We start from the raw sequence: 18,170 nt of genomic DNA, 5'->3' as shown, positions 1-18,170 counted from the left end.
TCGCTTTAGTAACTATTGATAGAGATTGGTATCAGTGTAACAAGGAAAGTTTATCCTTGTGATTGTACAATGATGTTTTAAGTCAGCATTGTCGTCGTATGAGATAACAAACTAGAAAATTAGAAATGCAAATATGTTACCTACATTTTAATATACAATAAACTCTTTACTTCTCCATGCATGAAACAAAACCGTCATGTCACGTTTATAGTACGAGAGATGCACCAGTGCACTGTCGATCGGTCCCCAATAATAGTGCATAAATGATGCAATAAAATTGATGTAATTAGAAACATATGGGGAAGGAGGAGGGGGGAGTAATAAGCTGTTAAGTGGCTGTAAATAGGTCTTCTACCTATTTGAGACAGCATAGGTAAAAGACCTCGAATTGGATTGTGCACTACTCCAAAAATAGGCGATACGCACTTTCAGCCATTGGGCTTGTTACAGTGACTCATTGGCGTAACTGTGTTTCCTCCCTTTCTCCCCCTCCTTGACAAGTTTTGTTGGGCTTCTTTAAGAGCATTCTTTGGATGGACGTAAGATTTCTCCCCCCCCCCCCAAGAGTGCGCGTGTATGTGTGTGTGGGGGGATCCTGTAGTAGCATTGCCTCTACAATAACTAAACTTGGTAATTCTCACTAGAAATGGTAACCATTTAATAGGCTTCGGGTGTCTCTGACTGGTTTCTCCTTCTGCTTTGAGAAGGAGACGGGTCTTGGGTTCAGTTTATGAAAATTCCACCAGGTTCTCATATTTCTCAGTCAGTTAACCGACTTGCCTTTAATTTGTTTATTGTTATTTATTTGGTTTATCCTTTAATTTCTTTCTTTCTTTCTTTATTATTATTTTTTTAAATTAAATATATGGAAATCTTTGGAAATATTACTTATGAATAGAATAGTTGTTACTTGTCGTAGCAGTTTCATACTCTTGTTTTAAAATTCCCTAAGACACACCAGTGCCAATATCATTTACCTTGCGTTCGGAGCTACTTTCTAATGAGCAACATCAACGCGACGTAAAATTTTCAAGCCAATTTAAGGCTCCCCCCGAGACAAGAATCTTCCCTATGAAAGACTGTCCTCCTTAGATGTTCGAACATGCTTTTGTTAACATTTCTGCTCGCCTTAGTCCTCTTCTCTAAGAGTCATGCGATTATGCCTTTGTAATCAAAAATGGTATTTTCAAAGTAATCTAAAATCGAAGTCATCTTCAAAGGTTTTCCTATTTTATTTTTATTTATTTATATTTAATGTTCGAAACAGCTGAAAACAGTTACATGGACTCGAGTAATATTCCTGTTTGTCTTTTTCATCACTTGGCAACATTTTGTTGAAGATTACCAGAAATCACCACGATATGTTATGTTTTGCAGACACTTGTTTATCTACCACTGCACTGTTATCTCATGCTACTCAGAACAGAGAGACAGAGAGAGAGAGAGAGAAGAGCAAACAAATAATAAATGGTCTTCTGGTGAGCACACGACTGTTTTTTTTTTTTGTTTTTTTTTTTTACATTCCACTTGTATGTAACTACTGATAGCAGTCAGAGATTGCATCTGATATGGTCCGGAGAGAACTAATCACCAGAACAATTCCATTCTTGCATTCCCTTGGGACATTACTGGATTGGGTGCCACAAGCTAATGGTAACATATAAGTAATATCTCCATTGTGATAGTTATCCACCAAAAGAGAGGTAGCAATGTAATAATAAACAAAAGATAGTTTGAATCCTGACTTTATTTTCATACACCATTTCTCAACATATCTTCCTTTCTTTCAGTGAATTTCGTCCACAGGTAAAACGTTATTATTATTATTATAACCATTGGAATAAAACTAGATTTTGTCGACTTTGCCTTGATCTGTTTGTCATTTTCAAATTGGATATCTGTGAGATGCGTTTTCAGTTTGGGATCCATCGGACTTCTGGTACGATGGACACAAGAATCGAGGGGCTCTAAGGAGGATGTTCCACAGCTTCTCATCCGAACTCTTTGATATCTGTTGGAGTGAACGCGCTCGTCTGTGTGGCCTCGCGTTATTATTCCAAAAGCAATGGCTTGTCTTGAATATGAAGACGATTCATTTGTTGTTTCAATTTTCTGAAGGTCCTCGCATAGTTTACAAATTATCGTCTCCTTGTGAATGAGGCGCTTTGCATTTTAGCTTGTACTTTCCAATGGAAACTTGAGTTTGATCTTTTTTTTTTTTTTTGGCCTTGAGTGAAATATAGTAACGATTTTTCATACACCAATGTTTCCAACCTCTTTTTCTGATAGAAAAACCAAGTTTAGACAGGTACGTAGTTGAAAATTGTAACACTGTTTTTTTTGTTTCTTTTTGCTGTTAGAATACTTCATCTCTACATAATTTAGCCCATCATAATAAACAAAACTGTCAATACCGACGATATACTTTCACCCCGTATGCTCATATTTGCCCAATCACGCACCAGTCTGTTGATGTCATTTTGGACGAGTCTATTCCGCCTAAACTATACAATTATTTTATATTTTAGAATTAAATTCTAACTTAAACTTGCGGTACCTTTGAGACTCAAGGAACCCTAGGTTTCCTTTGACCCATGCAATAAACTGAATTTTCATTTATTTATTTATTTTTATTTTATTGTTAAATTCGAAAATAGTGAAGAATAAAACAGATTTGCAAAACAACTCATTTAGTTTCATTTTTGTAAGCCAATTTTGCATCACAACTACAAAAAAAAAAAAAAAAAAAAAAAAAAAAAACAGGTAAGCTAAAGGAAAATTTGGAGTTATAAAAGTATTCATGCATGAAACTTTTCTATCAATTTGCTGAGCGATTTTTTTTTTTTTTTTTTAATGCAGATTAATTCTCGTTCATACGATGTGGTCACCCTTCAAATATTACCCTTCGGTATTCACACATTTTTCTCAATGTAGGTAGATAATCTTTGAAACAATTCTTGAGACCACATTTCGCGACATCTCCAGTGGTGTCCACAGCCACCCGACTGCTTCTTATTCCACTGGCGTAACCACGCTCTGTCCTTGATCTCTTCCATTGACAAAACTCCTCGATTCTTGGGAGTGTAACTTCTTTTTTGAGAAATAGAAGCAACCAGAGGAAACGTCTGATGAACGCCGACGATGTTACAACTATAATAACGCTATTTGGTCAGCTATGAGGACATTAATGACTTGTTTACTACAGTATTCAACTTAGCAAGTTGAATTCAAGCGTAGTATTGAATTCAACTTGCTAAGTTTAATTCAATATTCAAGCGTAGTATTGAATTCAACCAGGTCTGACTGACACTTATCAGTCAGACCTGGTTGATTATCTCACGCATTTCCACGTGGTGGACACTTCTTATGGCAGTTCATACTTACTGTTAACCGTCCACTTGAGAAAGGTGTTCGTTCGCAAGAAGACATTTCGAATAATATTCTGGTTTATGACGAAGCCACTAAGATTACGAGATCAGTCTATTATGCCTGTAAGTTATGTGTTTAGCAGGATTAAAAAAAAAAAGTTTTCAAAGTTGGGATTCGAACTCATGTCCTTTCATCCAAAGGTCGTTACTACCAACTAAGCCGTCACGAATCAACCAAAGGAAACTCGACTGTAGTAACTAGTGTCATTTACAACATTTCCGTCAAAATTCGGATGTATTTTTATCCTGTTTCATCGCCAGAGGATACACGGATTCATCATGTCGAGATCCCTACATTCAACTGCAACTTAAAAACACCTATCACTTCAGGAGTCAGAAAATTTCATTTGTTTCTATTCATTTTCGGATTGATTGACGGTGTTGTGTTCGTTGATTATTTTTGATGAAAAAACACTGACTAATTAAGCGTTTTGGAAATCCACTTAACAATCTTTGATTCCATAATTGGAGCATTTAAAAGTTTTTTTTTTAAAAATAAACAACAAAAATAAGGCGTGTTAGTCAAGAACTGTTTTCCTCTTTTGTGAAGCTGGAACGTCTTTGCATCTAGATCTGGTTGTCAGAGTCAATTCATGGGGATTCATTAGAAAGTGCTTGACCCAAGGAAAGGCATGATTTTTGTGACGTGCTCGGCTGTTTTACAAAGATATCGTATTCACCCATATTAGGTAGTAGATGAAATTTATCGTCCCTTGTGAGACACCAGCCTACTTATTGGAGACCTGAAGTGGCTTAAAAAGTTCATCTTTGGTCTCTAGAGCAAGGTTCTTGGATTATATAATCCTTAACCCATCCATGGTACTGATATAGGTTTAGTCTTTTATTGGTTGGTTTTGCATTAAAAAGAGCACTTACATGTATTGCCTATTCCAAGTATTCGCGAAAATTATGCTTCCTTTGAATTGATCTTCAAATAATCAGGAATATTTGAAAGACAATTTCTAGGTTTAGAACAGCCTTCGAGCAGACAGACGCCAATTGCAGGAGAATGACAAGTTCCCTTTGATTGAAAAAGAAAACCTGATTTCGAATCCTGTCGAGGAGAGGGAGAACATAAGGCTGTTGTTTGGTCTGAGATGAAGGAGAAGAAATGGCTTTTCTCCTTCAAAACCCACTTTAGAATATGCCAAACTTATCTCCTAAATAGCTGCTTGGTTATTACATTTCAGTAAAATCTTAATCCAACTAACTGTTGAGTAAGATTAGAGTCAAATACCGAACTACATTTTAAGGTTTAAATGCATTCTTGGTACTATAAGGTTTCAGTTTGGTTTTAACCCTTGTCATTCAAGATGACCACCTTCAAATACCACTCGACGTACTCCGCAACCCCGTAACAGATGTCAGTACTTGTTGCTGCGTTCCATAAACTAGGACAGCGCTGTGAGCCCTTGTTACCTACAGGTCAAGGTTGTCACTACGTGCTTTGTGTTTGGTCCGATTCCTCTCTCTCCCACACACGCGCACACCTATCTCCCGTTGCTGCAGGACTAGTAATGTATATTTATAAAACAATCCTAAAACAGTAACTTCCCTGTAAATAGCCTTTTCCAACATCCCCCCTCCCCCGTCAAAGGTAACCATTGTTCTAGCAATAATGGCGGCAGTCAGCTGTTAGCGCCACCCAAACAGGTCCGCAATTCGCTTCCCGAAAAAAACCTTGCAACACAGTAATGAGTTTCCCAATTCGATGGAACGAGCAGCGGAGTGCGCGCGAGTTGCGTGACCTTGTGAATTTCTTTTTCCTTCTTTTTTTCTTTCTTTCTTTCTAACAGAGCGCAGAAGCATTAACACGTGTTGTTCGGGTTCACGAAGCATCGGTCGTCGAAAGCGTTATTCCGCGCATTGTCTTGCCCTATCGAGAGGTACGAGAATGATCTGTCGGGCGTTGCTGTCACGTCGTGGAGGTGCTGTAGAGCCGAACCGCGTGCACGCTTACGGAAGTACCTAAAGAGTTGGCTACATTCTTACCTACTCGCTGCACCGCATCGTCATAGCTACAGATCGTTATTTGCCTCCGCACCATATCTACGGGGGCGCGAGCTACGGTTCACCTTGCTGCGCGTTTCTTTCGGTATCTTTTCCATTGCCTTCGTTATCCTTTTGAACGTCAGGTTTGTGCGCACATTGTCGAAGGTTTATTGATTGTAAGAGCCAGGTACACACAACGAGGAGGAGGAGGTTTCGCGTACGTCTGATTGGGGGATTTCAGAATGTCCGAGTGAGCGGAGCACAGATTACTTCGTCACAGCCATGGAAGGCCGACCAAGGCTCCGTCGCACGGGAACATTACGACGTTCCGCTTTCTATACTCGTAAGTATTCGTTTTGTGGCCTTGAAGATTTTGCAGTGTGATGAGTTTGTTGTCATAAACGTAACTATGAGGTGCATGCAGATAACTGTGCAATGTGTGTGCGTGTGCGTGTGGGAGAGATAGATAGATGAAGATAAGTAACCAGACAAGACTGCAGTCAAATCGTTGAACTTTGTTCTCGTCAAATGAAAAAAAAAAAAAAAAAAAACTTAAGAATCTCAATCCTTTCATGAATCTGGCAACTGTTGAACGATTTGGCTGCTGCATGAGGGCAATGGTTTTTGTTATTTATAGGAATTGTTACTCTGCTTGCAAAAATATTTACAAACAGACGATCTTTAACTTATGTCTTTGTCTGCGGGCAATCAATGTGTACAAAGTCGGTTATATACCTGGTCTTCCTAAGAATATGACGCAACGACCAAATCATTCTGTTAGTATGAAGTAATGAATGTTCTCCAGCCGCATAAAGGAACTGCAACTCCGTTTCCTCCGCCACTAAAATTAGCTCTAGCAAAAACTCGAAATATTTTATAATAATAATTATAATTTATTATTGAAATTATATTAAAATTAAATCTCGACTAGTTTTATTTCGCGAACGTAAGTTTGTTAAATAGAAATTATTGCATAACTTACATCGAAATATAATTTAATTATGCAAATCAAAGAAAATTACATACGAATTTTTATTGCTATTTTGCTGAGAATGTTTTTTATTTATTTATTTTATTTATTTTTATTTTTATCGTCTGGTTTTCGTTATGGTCAAGTGCAAAGAAATTTAAATTGTTACGCTTGAAGATATGCAGGATGTCTGTTTTCGGTGAAAAGGTTGAAGAAAAAGGTTATTACCAAACCAACGATACTTATTAAGCACAGTATTAGCATACTTCGTTTGGTTGTCCATATTTTGCCGGTTTATTCTGAAGACTTTTTTTAAAAAAAAAATACTTTCCATCTTTTGCATTTTTTTTAAACGTTTATTTGCCTGTGAGACATAGAAGAATAATTATCACTATTATTATTATTTTCCTAATCTGTCAATGTTTTACTACCACGCCACTTCTATATACTTGGGTAGCTGCTACTTTTTTGGTTTAAAATGTATTGGATGCACGCACATATTTAATATTTATTTGTTCTACTTATATATTCATCACCAACACATCCCATCTTTTTCTCTTATATACGTTTTTTTTTTTTGCTTGTTTGTTTCTCTATTTATTCATTCAGAAATTGGAAGCGAAATATTATTATTATTCGTGACACTTCCAAGGAGTCCAAAAGAACTCATCGTGAGAGGGCACACTACTCCACTACAACTACCATTAACAAACACAGCGCCATCTACCGCCCGTCATCACCACTAGTATATATTGTCTGTAATTGTATGTGTTCTCATGGTCGATTTGCCATGAGGGATGAAAAACCTAAGTTTCCGGGAGAAAAAAGAAACATCGATACCTCCATATGAGATCGACTAACTCATCTTCAATTGAAAAATCCAACATAAAGGTTCCTCTCTTGACGACATAATGGAACTCTGTCAGAGGCGTAGCTAGGGAGGGGCAGACCGCCCCGAGTTGCACTTTGAACCTTTTTGAACAGTTAATTCTAAAATACAGTCTCGAGAACTCATTTCCAAAGATTGTAATACTACTGCGAATTTTCCTCACGATTGCTGTGAGTGTTTCTAGTGTGAGAGGAGTTTTTCTAAATAAAATTGATTTAGAATTACCTACATTATTACGAAATAGACTTCGACAATGTCATCGACGATTTTGCTAACAGAAAAGCAAGAAAAATAACATTTTAGAATGTTGAAATTAAAATTTTACTTCAAAAATAAACATAGCGTTTTAATTTATTATTTATTATACCTATACGTCGTTTTCACTTTTTGTAGTGTTTTTGGTGTGTATTGAGAAGGGCGGAAAACTCAGGGATCGGCAAAACTCGGCAAAAGCTCTAGCTACACCACTGAACTCTGTTCTTTTCCAATCGAAGTGCGCAACGTACCATCGTTTTTCCAATTCCACAACGGAGACACTTCATATTATCAAGTTTGTTACTCCAAAATTATGTCAGTTATCCGATTTAAACTATTACATGGTTTCACGACACGAAACCTTTAAAATAACAATTGTACTCGAAAACTTTTGCATGCTCCAATCACTTAGGTCCTACTCTGAGAAAAGAGATATTTTGAGTTACCATTTATTTATCTACCAATAATTGTCAATTGATGCGTGGAAAGTCAATTAATCAATTCTCTTGAAGAAATAAATAAATAAAATATAAAAGTGTACATACTATCGTAATGCAACTAAATATTCAAACATTATAACAACTATCAGACAAGGTACTTTAAAATCTAGAAATCCGTATTTTCCTATTATTATTCGTGTTTCGTGTTATTCGTTAGGATTTTGTGGAGCGTGAAAAGCTAAAAATAGCTTTGAAAGTTATCAATTCTTCGACCATTTATGTACACTGGCATGCCAAAAAATGTAATTGCTTTTCTGAGCAAAGATGAGTTCGCTTTTATCGTACAAGTTTATACGTATAAAAAATGCAATTAAGTAGCGTGTTCGCTAGGCAGTCGTGTGTGTTGTTACAGTATCGACCGATGACCTGATGCAATATAAGCTACAAGACAGGTTTATTTTTTGACACGTGGGAGATGAGCAGAATAGCTAATTATCTGTTGTTTGTATTCCTAACGCTAATAATGACTTCTTCAACACCTAGAGTTATTTCAAGGTCATTCGAAGGGCACACTTCGTTTGCCTTTTCTTGTTTGTTTTCGAAGTTCGTTAAGCTCTTCTGAAGAATCATCTCATTTTTACGAGTATAAACATACTCTTAAAAATGAGCTATTGCAAAAAATGGATGCTTATTTATCAACCCTGTTCAGTCTATAAAGAACTAGTTATCCAGCCTTTTATCAATCGATAATTATAGGTTAGACTTGCGGAATATTCGCTTAGTAAATATTTAAATATTCAAGCATAAATCCTCTAATGCTTTTTATTACCGAAAGGAGTAGGTGAGGCTCTTTTACCCTTAAGTTAGTCGATCTCATACGGAGGTAGAAGGCGTTTTCATTAGAACAGGCAAATCGGCCAAAGAAGACACGCAGTTTGCAGACAAAAATGCTATTCGTTGATGGTGAGTGTTGCGTGTGTGTAGATGGCAGTAGTGGCGTTGTGTTTAAATGGAGGATAAAGCAGTGCAGACGGTGGGTTGTGTGAAGTGAAATGCCCTATAGAAGTAAACGCCATTTTGGCAGGGATGCACACACGGAAGAACCCAATTTTAAAATAGTTAATTATTTTTAAAATATTTGTCATTTTAATTTTGACTATTGTAACAAAAAGGGAAAATTTGAAAATTTCACTGCAATAAACTGAATTTTTGATTTTTAATATTTTGATATTAAAATGAATACGTATTATTGTGAATAGTATTGCTTACCTGAACCAGATCTCTACTTAGCGATTGCCATTATCCCGGATTACATTCACTGACACAACTTGGTCAAGAGTCTGTGCTACGTTGAAGAGTGTCTCAATAAGGTTTGCCTTGGAAGAGAAGAGCAATCACGAATCTCTTCTCTGTTCACTCCACGAATGGACAAGCTAATGGTAAATGCTGAAGTGCCAATGACGTTCAAGTTTTGGAACGGTGCTTTCAGAGTTGCAATGACGTCATTCATATAACCATTAGCAATGCTACTTCATGATTTCTGACATTTTGGAAAGTTGAATCACTGTGATGAAGAGCATCAGTTAGGAAAGAATGGTGAATAACAACAAGTTTTTGTAATTTTATTCAGAAAAAAAAAAATATAGTGTCAACGGATGTAAAACAGAATGATGGATACTAATAAAAGATATAAATATTGAAGAGATTTTTTTTTAATGTCCACCAAAAAGATTATAAGATTGAAAGGCCTAACAATGTTAGATTAAAATGATTCCAACATTTCTTTCTCACTTAGTTTCATGGGTTTTTTTTTCTTTCTTTTTCTTTTCCAATAAAGTGTGGTCTAAAATGCGTTCTGTACGTTGCCAGCTTTCTTTATTTCCTAATCCCTTGCGCTTTTTCTTTTAATACTGGCGAAAATTGATTAAGTAGTTAGGTTTATAAACCTCACACCTCAACACACGTGACCGTGGAAGATGGTTCTAATACTTTTTTAAAGATATCACGTGCCACACATCGATCGAAAGTTCGATTCGCTTCTGGAGTATTTACGTGATCCGGCTAACGCTGTAGTTTACCGCGGACTGGCGAAGCCGTAATAGGTATTCCGACTTTGTACTGAACAGTCAGTCACGCAGATTGATAACATAAAAAATAAAATAAAATAAAATAAAAAAAGTCAGCAATCTTTCCGAGTAGTGTTGATGTGAAAGAGAAACAGCTGGAAAAAACTCAGCGTTGCTCGTTTTTCGGATATATTATCGACTAGAGGACGTCTTCTAACAGAAAATGGCTTACCTCTTTCTTTCATGTTGGAATAAGCGCAAGTTTACCTTCGTAGAATATAGGTAATCGTTTATTCTTACACTCATTCTCTTTTTTTTTTTTTTTTTTTTTTTGCAACTGTTGCTGTGAATAGCTAACGATCCTAGCACATTTTCCTTTTCTTTTTTTTTTATCTTCTTTCAAATACAGTACATTGCTAGGACTGAATGAATAAATAACCACGTTTTTTTTTTTTTTTTTGTCAGTGAAATCGATATTTTTAAACCCAAAATACCAGCATAACTTTTATTCCCATAATTTGATTTTTATAAAACTTAAGAACTATATTTATATTTATATACGTAGAATGCGTGACTGTCGTCTGTCACACGATCGACTCAAACCAATGAGAAACAACATAATTAATCTTGCTGCAGTTATCATTATTTGATGTGAGACGTATTTTATTTACAGGTAACTGTTTTTTTCCCGAAAACCCAAGCGGTTATATTAACTTGGATTAATATATAATTGATTATATATTAGCCCAACAGTTTTTGTAGATTTATGTACAGTTATATTCAAAAAAATTTCACAAAAATTGTCTTTAAATACCAGTATGATCCACTATTTGGCTGGTAAATAATTCGATTTTTGTTTAATCAGAAGACTTTGCCGTAACAATAATGACATGCTCTCTCTCTCTCTCTCTCTCTCTCTCTCTCTAACTGACAGTCGATATACAGGGATGCGATGCGATTTGATTTCAGTTCTTAACGTTAATGATTTAAATCATTAGAAGAAACAAATTCGTTTTCTTTAATTTGCTCATTATTTTATATGTGTATACCCGATATATTGTTACTTGGCGAAGTCAAGTTTCCTCTAATCAGTATTGTTAAATTTTGTTACTCATTAATAATAATAATAATAATAATAATAATAATAATAATAATAATAATAACAACAACAACAACAACAACAACAATAATAATAATAATAATAAGCCAGATATTGAGAAGCTTCGTGGTCAACTGGAATTTAGAAGCGGCTTCTTTACTGACGTTATTTTTAGCACTTAGTGTTATTGTTTATTTAGTGCTTAGTGTTGATGTAAAATCAGGTGTAAGAACAAGGATGCACATTATCTCTACTCTTATTCATCATCTATATGGATCACATTGTGAAAGAAAGAGGCATTAAACCTGATATTCGAATTGGAGATATCAAACTTAGCGCTTTGCTTTATGCAGATAATGTTATACTCCTAAACACATCTAGTGCAAGGCTCAGGATTCACTAACTAAACTGATAACAGATATCACAAATTTGGCATGAAAATCAGCAATGAAAAAACTAAAACTATGAAAACCTGCAGGTAAACTTTAGCTGCATTCTGAATGGCGATCCTATAGAACAAGTAAAATATTTTAGCTATTCAGGCACAGTTTTCAGTGAAGATGGCAAGTTAAATCTAGAAATAGGCAACAGAATAAGCAAAGTTTGTATGGTGGGTATCTAGCTGAATAAGTGTATGGAATAAGAGAGAAATTAGTCATAACACCAAACCATTAGTGTATAAGACAGTGTTCAAACGAAAAGTCGGGTTGGAAATAAAGCACTTGATCAAAGACTAGAGACCACAGATATGACGGTTCTGATAAAAATTAGTAGAGTGAACCAATGGCATCAGTGGCACAGTCATATTCAAAATAAAAATATTAGAAAGGAACTTTGACATTATTATCATTCTTGAATGATAATAATGATGATGACATTATTATCATTCAAGAATGTGTTCAGCAGAGCTAACTTAAGGTGGTATGGCCACTTAAATAGAATGGATGAAGAAAGTTTAGAAAAACAGGTGTTTGATGCCAAGATGGTAGGAAAAAGACTCAGAGGAAGACCAGGGTGGATTGATTCAGTCAGAACTGCCTTAGAAGAACGAAATGTTAGCTATGGCAATATTGGAGTGTTTACAAGTAATAGATTGATTTGGAGGAAAATTGTTAATAGTAGATAATAATGTGAACTTAATCATGTAGTGCTGTCATAGTAACCTGAACACCCCTTAAGGGTTTCAGAGAGGTGTTCACATTCTGAACAATTGAAACTAATGTTATCCAAGTGGTCGCTTCTAAATTGCAACCAATCTCATGCTTTCTCCGTATTGGCGGCTTTCTTTTTTTATCTGCGGGAGATTTTGTAAGATGAGCTCGTACTTTTTTTTTTTTTTTTTTGAGGAAATAGGCCAACAAATAATTGGTCGAAATCGGTTGAATGATGCGATCTGTAGAGATATCTTCGACAACATAAGATAGTTAAGTTCCAGTTTTAGTGGAAATTGAATGAACGATGCGATCTGTGGAGATGTCCGGACAGGAAGCATCTCTCTCTCTCTCTCTCTCTCTCTCTCTCTCTCTCTCTCTCTCTCTCTCTCTCTCTCATTTTCCCTTCATTTCATTCCGATTACAACTGAGGTTCCCTGGGGTACCATCAGCAACGTAAGAAACAGCTGTTCCAAATTGGATAGAAATTGGTTGAATGAGGCGACCTCTAGAATTCCCTTTTAGAAAATGAGAAAAAGGGGGAATGACTATCTTTTTTTATCATTAAAAGGATTTAATGCTTCGAATTTGTGTAATAAAAGTGGCCTGACCGAGAATGTTCAGTTTAGAGTCCGAGTTGATTTTTGTCTTAATGATTCTTTAATAAGAATGGCCAGTAACTGCAGCGTGGGTTTAAGAATCATTATGTGATTTTTCCTTTCATTTCTCTGGCTCTTCCTAAATGTATTTGACAAAATATGCCCTTCTTTCATCGTATTGATCCTCCACAATAATTTCCTTATATTAACATAATTTATTTCAGTTATTGCTGACTTACTCAGTTTTTTAATTACGTCTCGCAACAAGTGAATGATAGTTTCGTATATGTTGCAGCTTAGGCATTAAAATTTGCCAGGCCATTTCAGATTTGGTCATAATCGGACAACTTTTAATGCCTACCTTATGCAAAGAGATGCTAAATTATGTGTCACGATATTATTCCAAACCTTTTAAGACGCTTAGCGTGCAAATACTGTCATAGAATGACGGCATTTAACAGCAATTTTTAGCCGAGGTCATGAGACTTTTATGTGGGTAGAATAGAAAATGTAGACCCTTTGATTATTATCATTGAATCCACACATACTGTTAATTTTTAACATCTCAAATATGGAATATTAGCTATTAATAATAGGTGCGCCGTTTTCATATGATTTGGCGCTATGGCTTTAAATGCCGGGGTCATGAAAGGTTTATATGGGGAGCCTAGAAACAGAACTGAAGCGTTATAAATGAAACACTTTTTTTTTTTTTTGTGATTCCCTCAAGATCATTTCCATACGGTCTTGCTTATCTCTGAAGTGTTATTCAGCTGATACCCATGCGAATCACGCGATTTTAACTTTGCAGATAGTCTGTGATTGGTTCATACTATAGAATTGGTCACTTGACCTGTCCGTCTGGTATTGCGGTAACTTCGTGGGTGCGTGAATCAATTAGTATCCAGGAATCAACCCCACCAAGAGTCGAACAGTATTGATTTCCTCTAAAGTTCATTAGATGCAGGTGGAGAGTGGCACAACTATCTTTTTCATCTTTGTCATGCGCCCGCTCCAACCTTTCGTCAAGGACTCATTTCCTCCTCTGATTAATTAAATCTTTTCATTTACTATGAATTGATTTGAAGAGAGTGATTAACCAATTTTAATCTTGGGCGATTATAAAGTAATTCATAATTAAAAGAAAGGTGCTTAGAGGCTTATACAGTATATATTATAGAATATATTAAATAAATAAACATTATACTATTATTTATTTAACTACGTAGTTCTGTCTTCTTATGTAGGACTTCGTTATGGTAATTGTTGAAGCGTAATAAATATTATAACAGTGATAATCAATTCTGTAAAGAGTGTGGTGTGGATGTGAGTGGGAATATGTATATATATATATATATATATATATATACCAAACATGAACTATAGAATAATTGTATTTTCAATGCAAGAGCATTTATGGATAAACGTGTTAACGGTTCTTTTCAAATATATGAGTAGGAAGGTTATAAAATGCATATGAACTACAGCTCTGATGTTCAAAGGAAAATTAGCATAAGAAAATCGTCAATCGTATTTCTCTGTGTATATTTCACTGTCCCAGGAGAAGAAGGAGAATTTTAATAAACCATAGAGATCATAATCGCATATATTTTTTATTAAAAAAAATATATTCCATTGCACATAGAATGAAATTAGCTAGAGGACGCATGTCCACTTTTTCTTTGATGGCATTCGTTGTTCGCGTGAGGAGAGATACATATGCATTCCTTTCACGCAGAAGGCCTATTATGAAAATTTCGCTTTTACGTGGACAGTTTTTATTGTTCATTTTTCTAAGTACAAAATCGAACTGCAAGCTTGCAAGCGAGAGATGGATTTGGTATTCAGCACTTAAACGAAACAATCTCGTGGCACATCTGAAATGGCGAACATTTCTGAGTATGCATTATCAGTCCTGTATAACTCCGCGAAATTTGCTACGCAGTGTTCAGCCTTAATGATGATATGAAAAAAAAAAAGTTCAGACACATACTATTATAGCAAAAACACCAGTACAGTAAGAATGATAGGGCAAGAACCTACATAATTCACTGTTATCTACGAACATCGTGGTTATTGTATGAGAAAAATAGTTTAAACACTGTCCTTAAAATGCCAATTACATCCTAAATATTATATTAAACGATGAGTAAATATACTCTGATCTTATTTTGACCAGTGAAATCACTAATCTGCGACATCTTTAAAAACAAACATCTGCTACTATATTGACAATCAACTGTTTGATTCGACAGCTCTGATAAATTCAAGGTCATGCATGTTGCCAACTATGACAGTCTTTATGTTGTAAGTTTTATTCAAATTGGACTTATTACCTTCCAGTTGCAGGTATTGCATATGCAAGCAGTGCCGGCGCTAGGCTGGACGTCGCCCGCCTGCAAAGCTGAAATGGGCGTCCCCAAACAAATGGCAATTTATTTATTTATTTTTGTCATAATCATGTGGAAAGAATTTACAAGAATTTTTTGTAAATTTGTAACTTTTTCTAACTGTAAATTTGCAGCAATTATATTGACTTAAGTAATACTAATTACTAATTATTATTACTTAATTCGCTTACAAAAATTTAAAGAAAGAATGAAACTTCATACTAACACTTCGAAACGGCTGCCACCTTGTAGTGGCCCGCCTGCAATGCAGGTCTTGCAGTCTCGCTTCCGTCGACCCTGTATGCAAGTATTTTCTATGTTAATATTTTGGTTGCACAGTCGTCATCATCATCATGCTGCGAGGCGAGTTTATTTTCTTTTGTGCTTCCTTGTAGTGTTTACTTTATGGGGTGGGTAAGAGATATTAGGGTCGGCTTGGGTTAAAGTTAAAATTGAATCAAGCCTTCTAAAAGTAATAATTGCAGTCCTTGGAACTAATTCAGAGTCATGATTCCCTGAGTTCCTAATGTTTGTTTGTACGTAATTACGAATGTTATTCCAACAGATTCAGATAATGGTACAATTACCATATCCAAGAGGTAATCTGCAGAACTGTCATCTTTTGTTATGGGTCGGGTCCTTTTAAATGACAAACTTTATAATTAAGAAGCAATGACGACAGAATAATGATACTCCCGTATCATTATTCTGTCGTCAGACTATTACGGAAGCCATATGCTCATCGCAAGGGGGAAAACATCTGTCTCTCGAAGAGGGTGAGATCCCGTAATCCTTGAAGTGACCTAGTAACCCCTGTTTATATACGAGTAGGTGGTCGTTTGCCTCAAGATCTGTCTTTGAGGTGAAATTTTTCATGATTCAGTCACCCGGAACGAAAAAGCCACAACTGACATCACTAACAGGTCTAAATATTGTTCGTGGTACAACCCACAGCTTGTGACGATATGAATACAGTATACGCTAATGACACCAGCCCATAGTATCATTAGACAGCCAAGAGAAATAATAGAGCACAGGAGAGATGAACGCTAACGAGATCCTCCCCTTCTGTCATGTTTAGCGGGCACTTTGTGTAATATATAATTGAAGAGTGCTATTTGTTCGTATGGAAACAAACCGTTTACAGACAAGATCGTGGGTTTCTCTCTATTTAATATTCATAATTACTAAACCACAAAATGACTAGATAACGTTAAAGAACATCGCCTAATCTTCCATTGGAAACCAAGTGAAATAATGCGATGCTCGCTAGCGTAATTGTTTCTTGCAAAACGTGTTGACCTCATCGGGCATTACAAAAATAGAATTCATGGGTCAGTTAGCCGGCTGATTTAATGGAGCGAAGAACAGGATACAGTTAAAACTAAAGTTGGGCAGCAATAATAAAAAAAAAAAAAAAAAGCAGTAGTAAAACTATAGATCGATTTTTTTTTCTTGTCAAAAAGAAACGCTACGATTTTAAAACGTGCGACGAATTTTGAAACAGAAACATAATAAAAATACCAACAACTGTCGCACTGCGTCGCAGGGCTGCGCGTGACCTTGATTCCAGGTTATTACAGGATAATAGTAGAGGGTAGTTTCGTTTGCTTGTTACCGTTATGCTGCGCTATTCGGAACCACGAGAATGCGATTTGCCATAACACAGTGGTGAAGGATTTTTGTCAGCATTCATATTTGATGGCATGACGAATATTTCAAGACGGCTGCAGTCGATAAGCATATAAATAAATGATGGCAATGCTTAGAAAAACGAAATACAAAAAGAAAAAACTAGGCAAATGGCGTATATTGAAAAACGGGTAAGTAAAAAAATAATAATAATAATCTAAAACAAAACAACTACAAGAAAAAAAAATTGGTGCGCAAAATGAGGACATTGCCACCGGGTATATTGAGAAATTTCGATTATTTCAGTTGATATGTTTTGTTTTCCTGCATTCGTTATTTTTAAGCATTAGTTAATCTCCTGACAGGATATAATGCTATTCCATCCTTCCGAATTTTAGTTTCTTTTATTTCACTTTATTTACTTGTCGCAATGCTATTATCTGAACTTCAGTTGGGTTGCCTAACAATACTGTTTGGCAGGCGAATCAGTTCTTATTGGAAAATATCCATCTGTTGTTACAGTGATTAGAAGCCTTTGCAGAGATTATGGAAATGTAAATTATCTTAGGGATGATTGGTAATACGACTCTTTTTCTTTCTTTCCTCGATGCAAAATTTTAATCTATTCACTGCTTTCATTCTTGAGTGTCAATCTTGGTCTCCACCAGATGGAAGTAACAGCTGTTTGAAGGTTTCGTTTCTTTGTAATTATAAGATATTTATAGTTGAGAATTTCCAAAGGACAAAAATATTCTCCTTTTCTCGTAATTATGCCGCTCAATTAAAACAAGATTAATGATTACTCACCAGCCGGTTTATTAGCAGATATATTAAACATTTTAGGATTCCAGTTAATGTCTTTCACTGCCCTCTTCAATGCGATTAATAGTAATAAGATCGGATCCCCACATTTTCGAACGTAAATATTAATTCATTTGCTTTTGAATTTCAGCTATGATACTTTCCCTCCCACGTTCGGGAGATGAAATTGGAAATTTAAAAAATCCAGTCTTAAAAAGAATAAAGAGAAAAAAAAATTGTTTTTGAGGGGAAGGAAAAAAAAAAAACACTTTCATTACGAGATATTATAAGCATTTAGATGTCAATGTAGCAGCCTCGATAGCACTTCACATCGAGGGAAAGTATGTTAGGTAGAAAAACAGCCTGAAGGAAAATGATATCTCCCATTATGATATTCTATCGAATGCCCCGAATTTGGTGAAATCTCAGAACGGTAGGAAAAAATATTGAAGAATTTC

At 35.6% G+C, this 18,170-nt stretch overlaps 1 protein-coding gene across 3 annotated transcripts in view; it reads left to right on the top strand.

The window, feature by feature from the left end:
- LOC150101810 (SLIT-ROBO Rho GTPase-activating protein 1-like) overlaps positions 1-18,170 on the top strand; it is a 312,204-nt gene that overhangs the window by 86,703 nt on the left and 207,331 nt on the right. The window contains exon 1 of one of the 3 annotated variants that reach the window (XM_090400020.1): positions 5,392-5,763. The exons of the other annotated variants lie outside the window; for them this stretch is intronic. Within the exon in view, the coding sequence (XP_090256146.1) occupies positions 5,703-5,763 (61 nt within the window). The 5' untranslated portion in view covers positions 5,392-5,702. Of the gene's footprint in view, positions 1-5,391; positions 5,764-18,170 lie in introns of those variants that run through there. 3 annotated transcript variants of the gene reach the window in all.

Source organism: Typopeltis vanoorti, chromosome 11, assembly GCF_054136105.1.
Source record: "Typopeltis vanoorti isolate ZY-2024b chromosome 11, IOZ_Tvanoo_1.0, whole genome shotgun sequence".
Taxonomy (NCBI): domain Eukaryota; kingdom Metazoa; phylum Arthropoda; class Arachnida; order Uropygi; family Thelyphonidae; genus Typopeltis; species Typopeltis vanoorti.
Note: the sequence above shows the minus strand (reverse complement) of the source record. Positions and strands in the feature narration are given on the sequence as shown.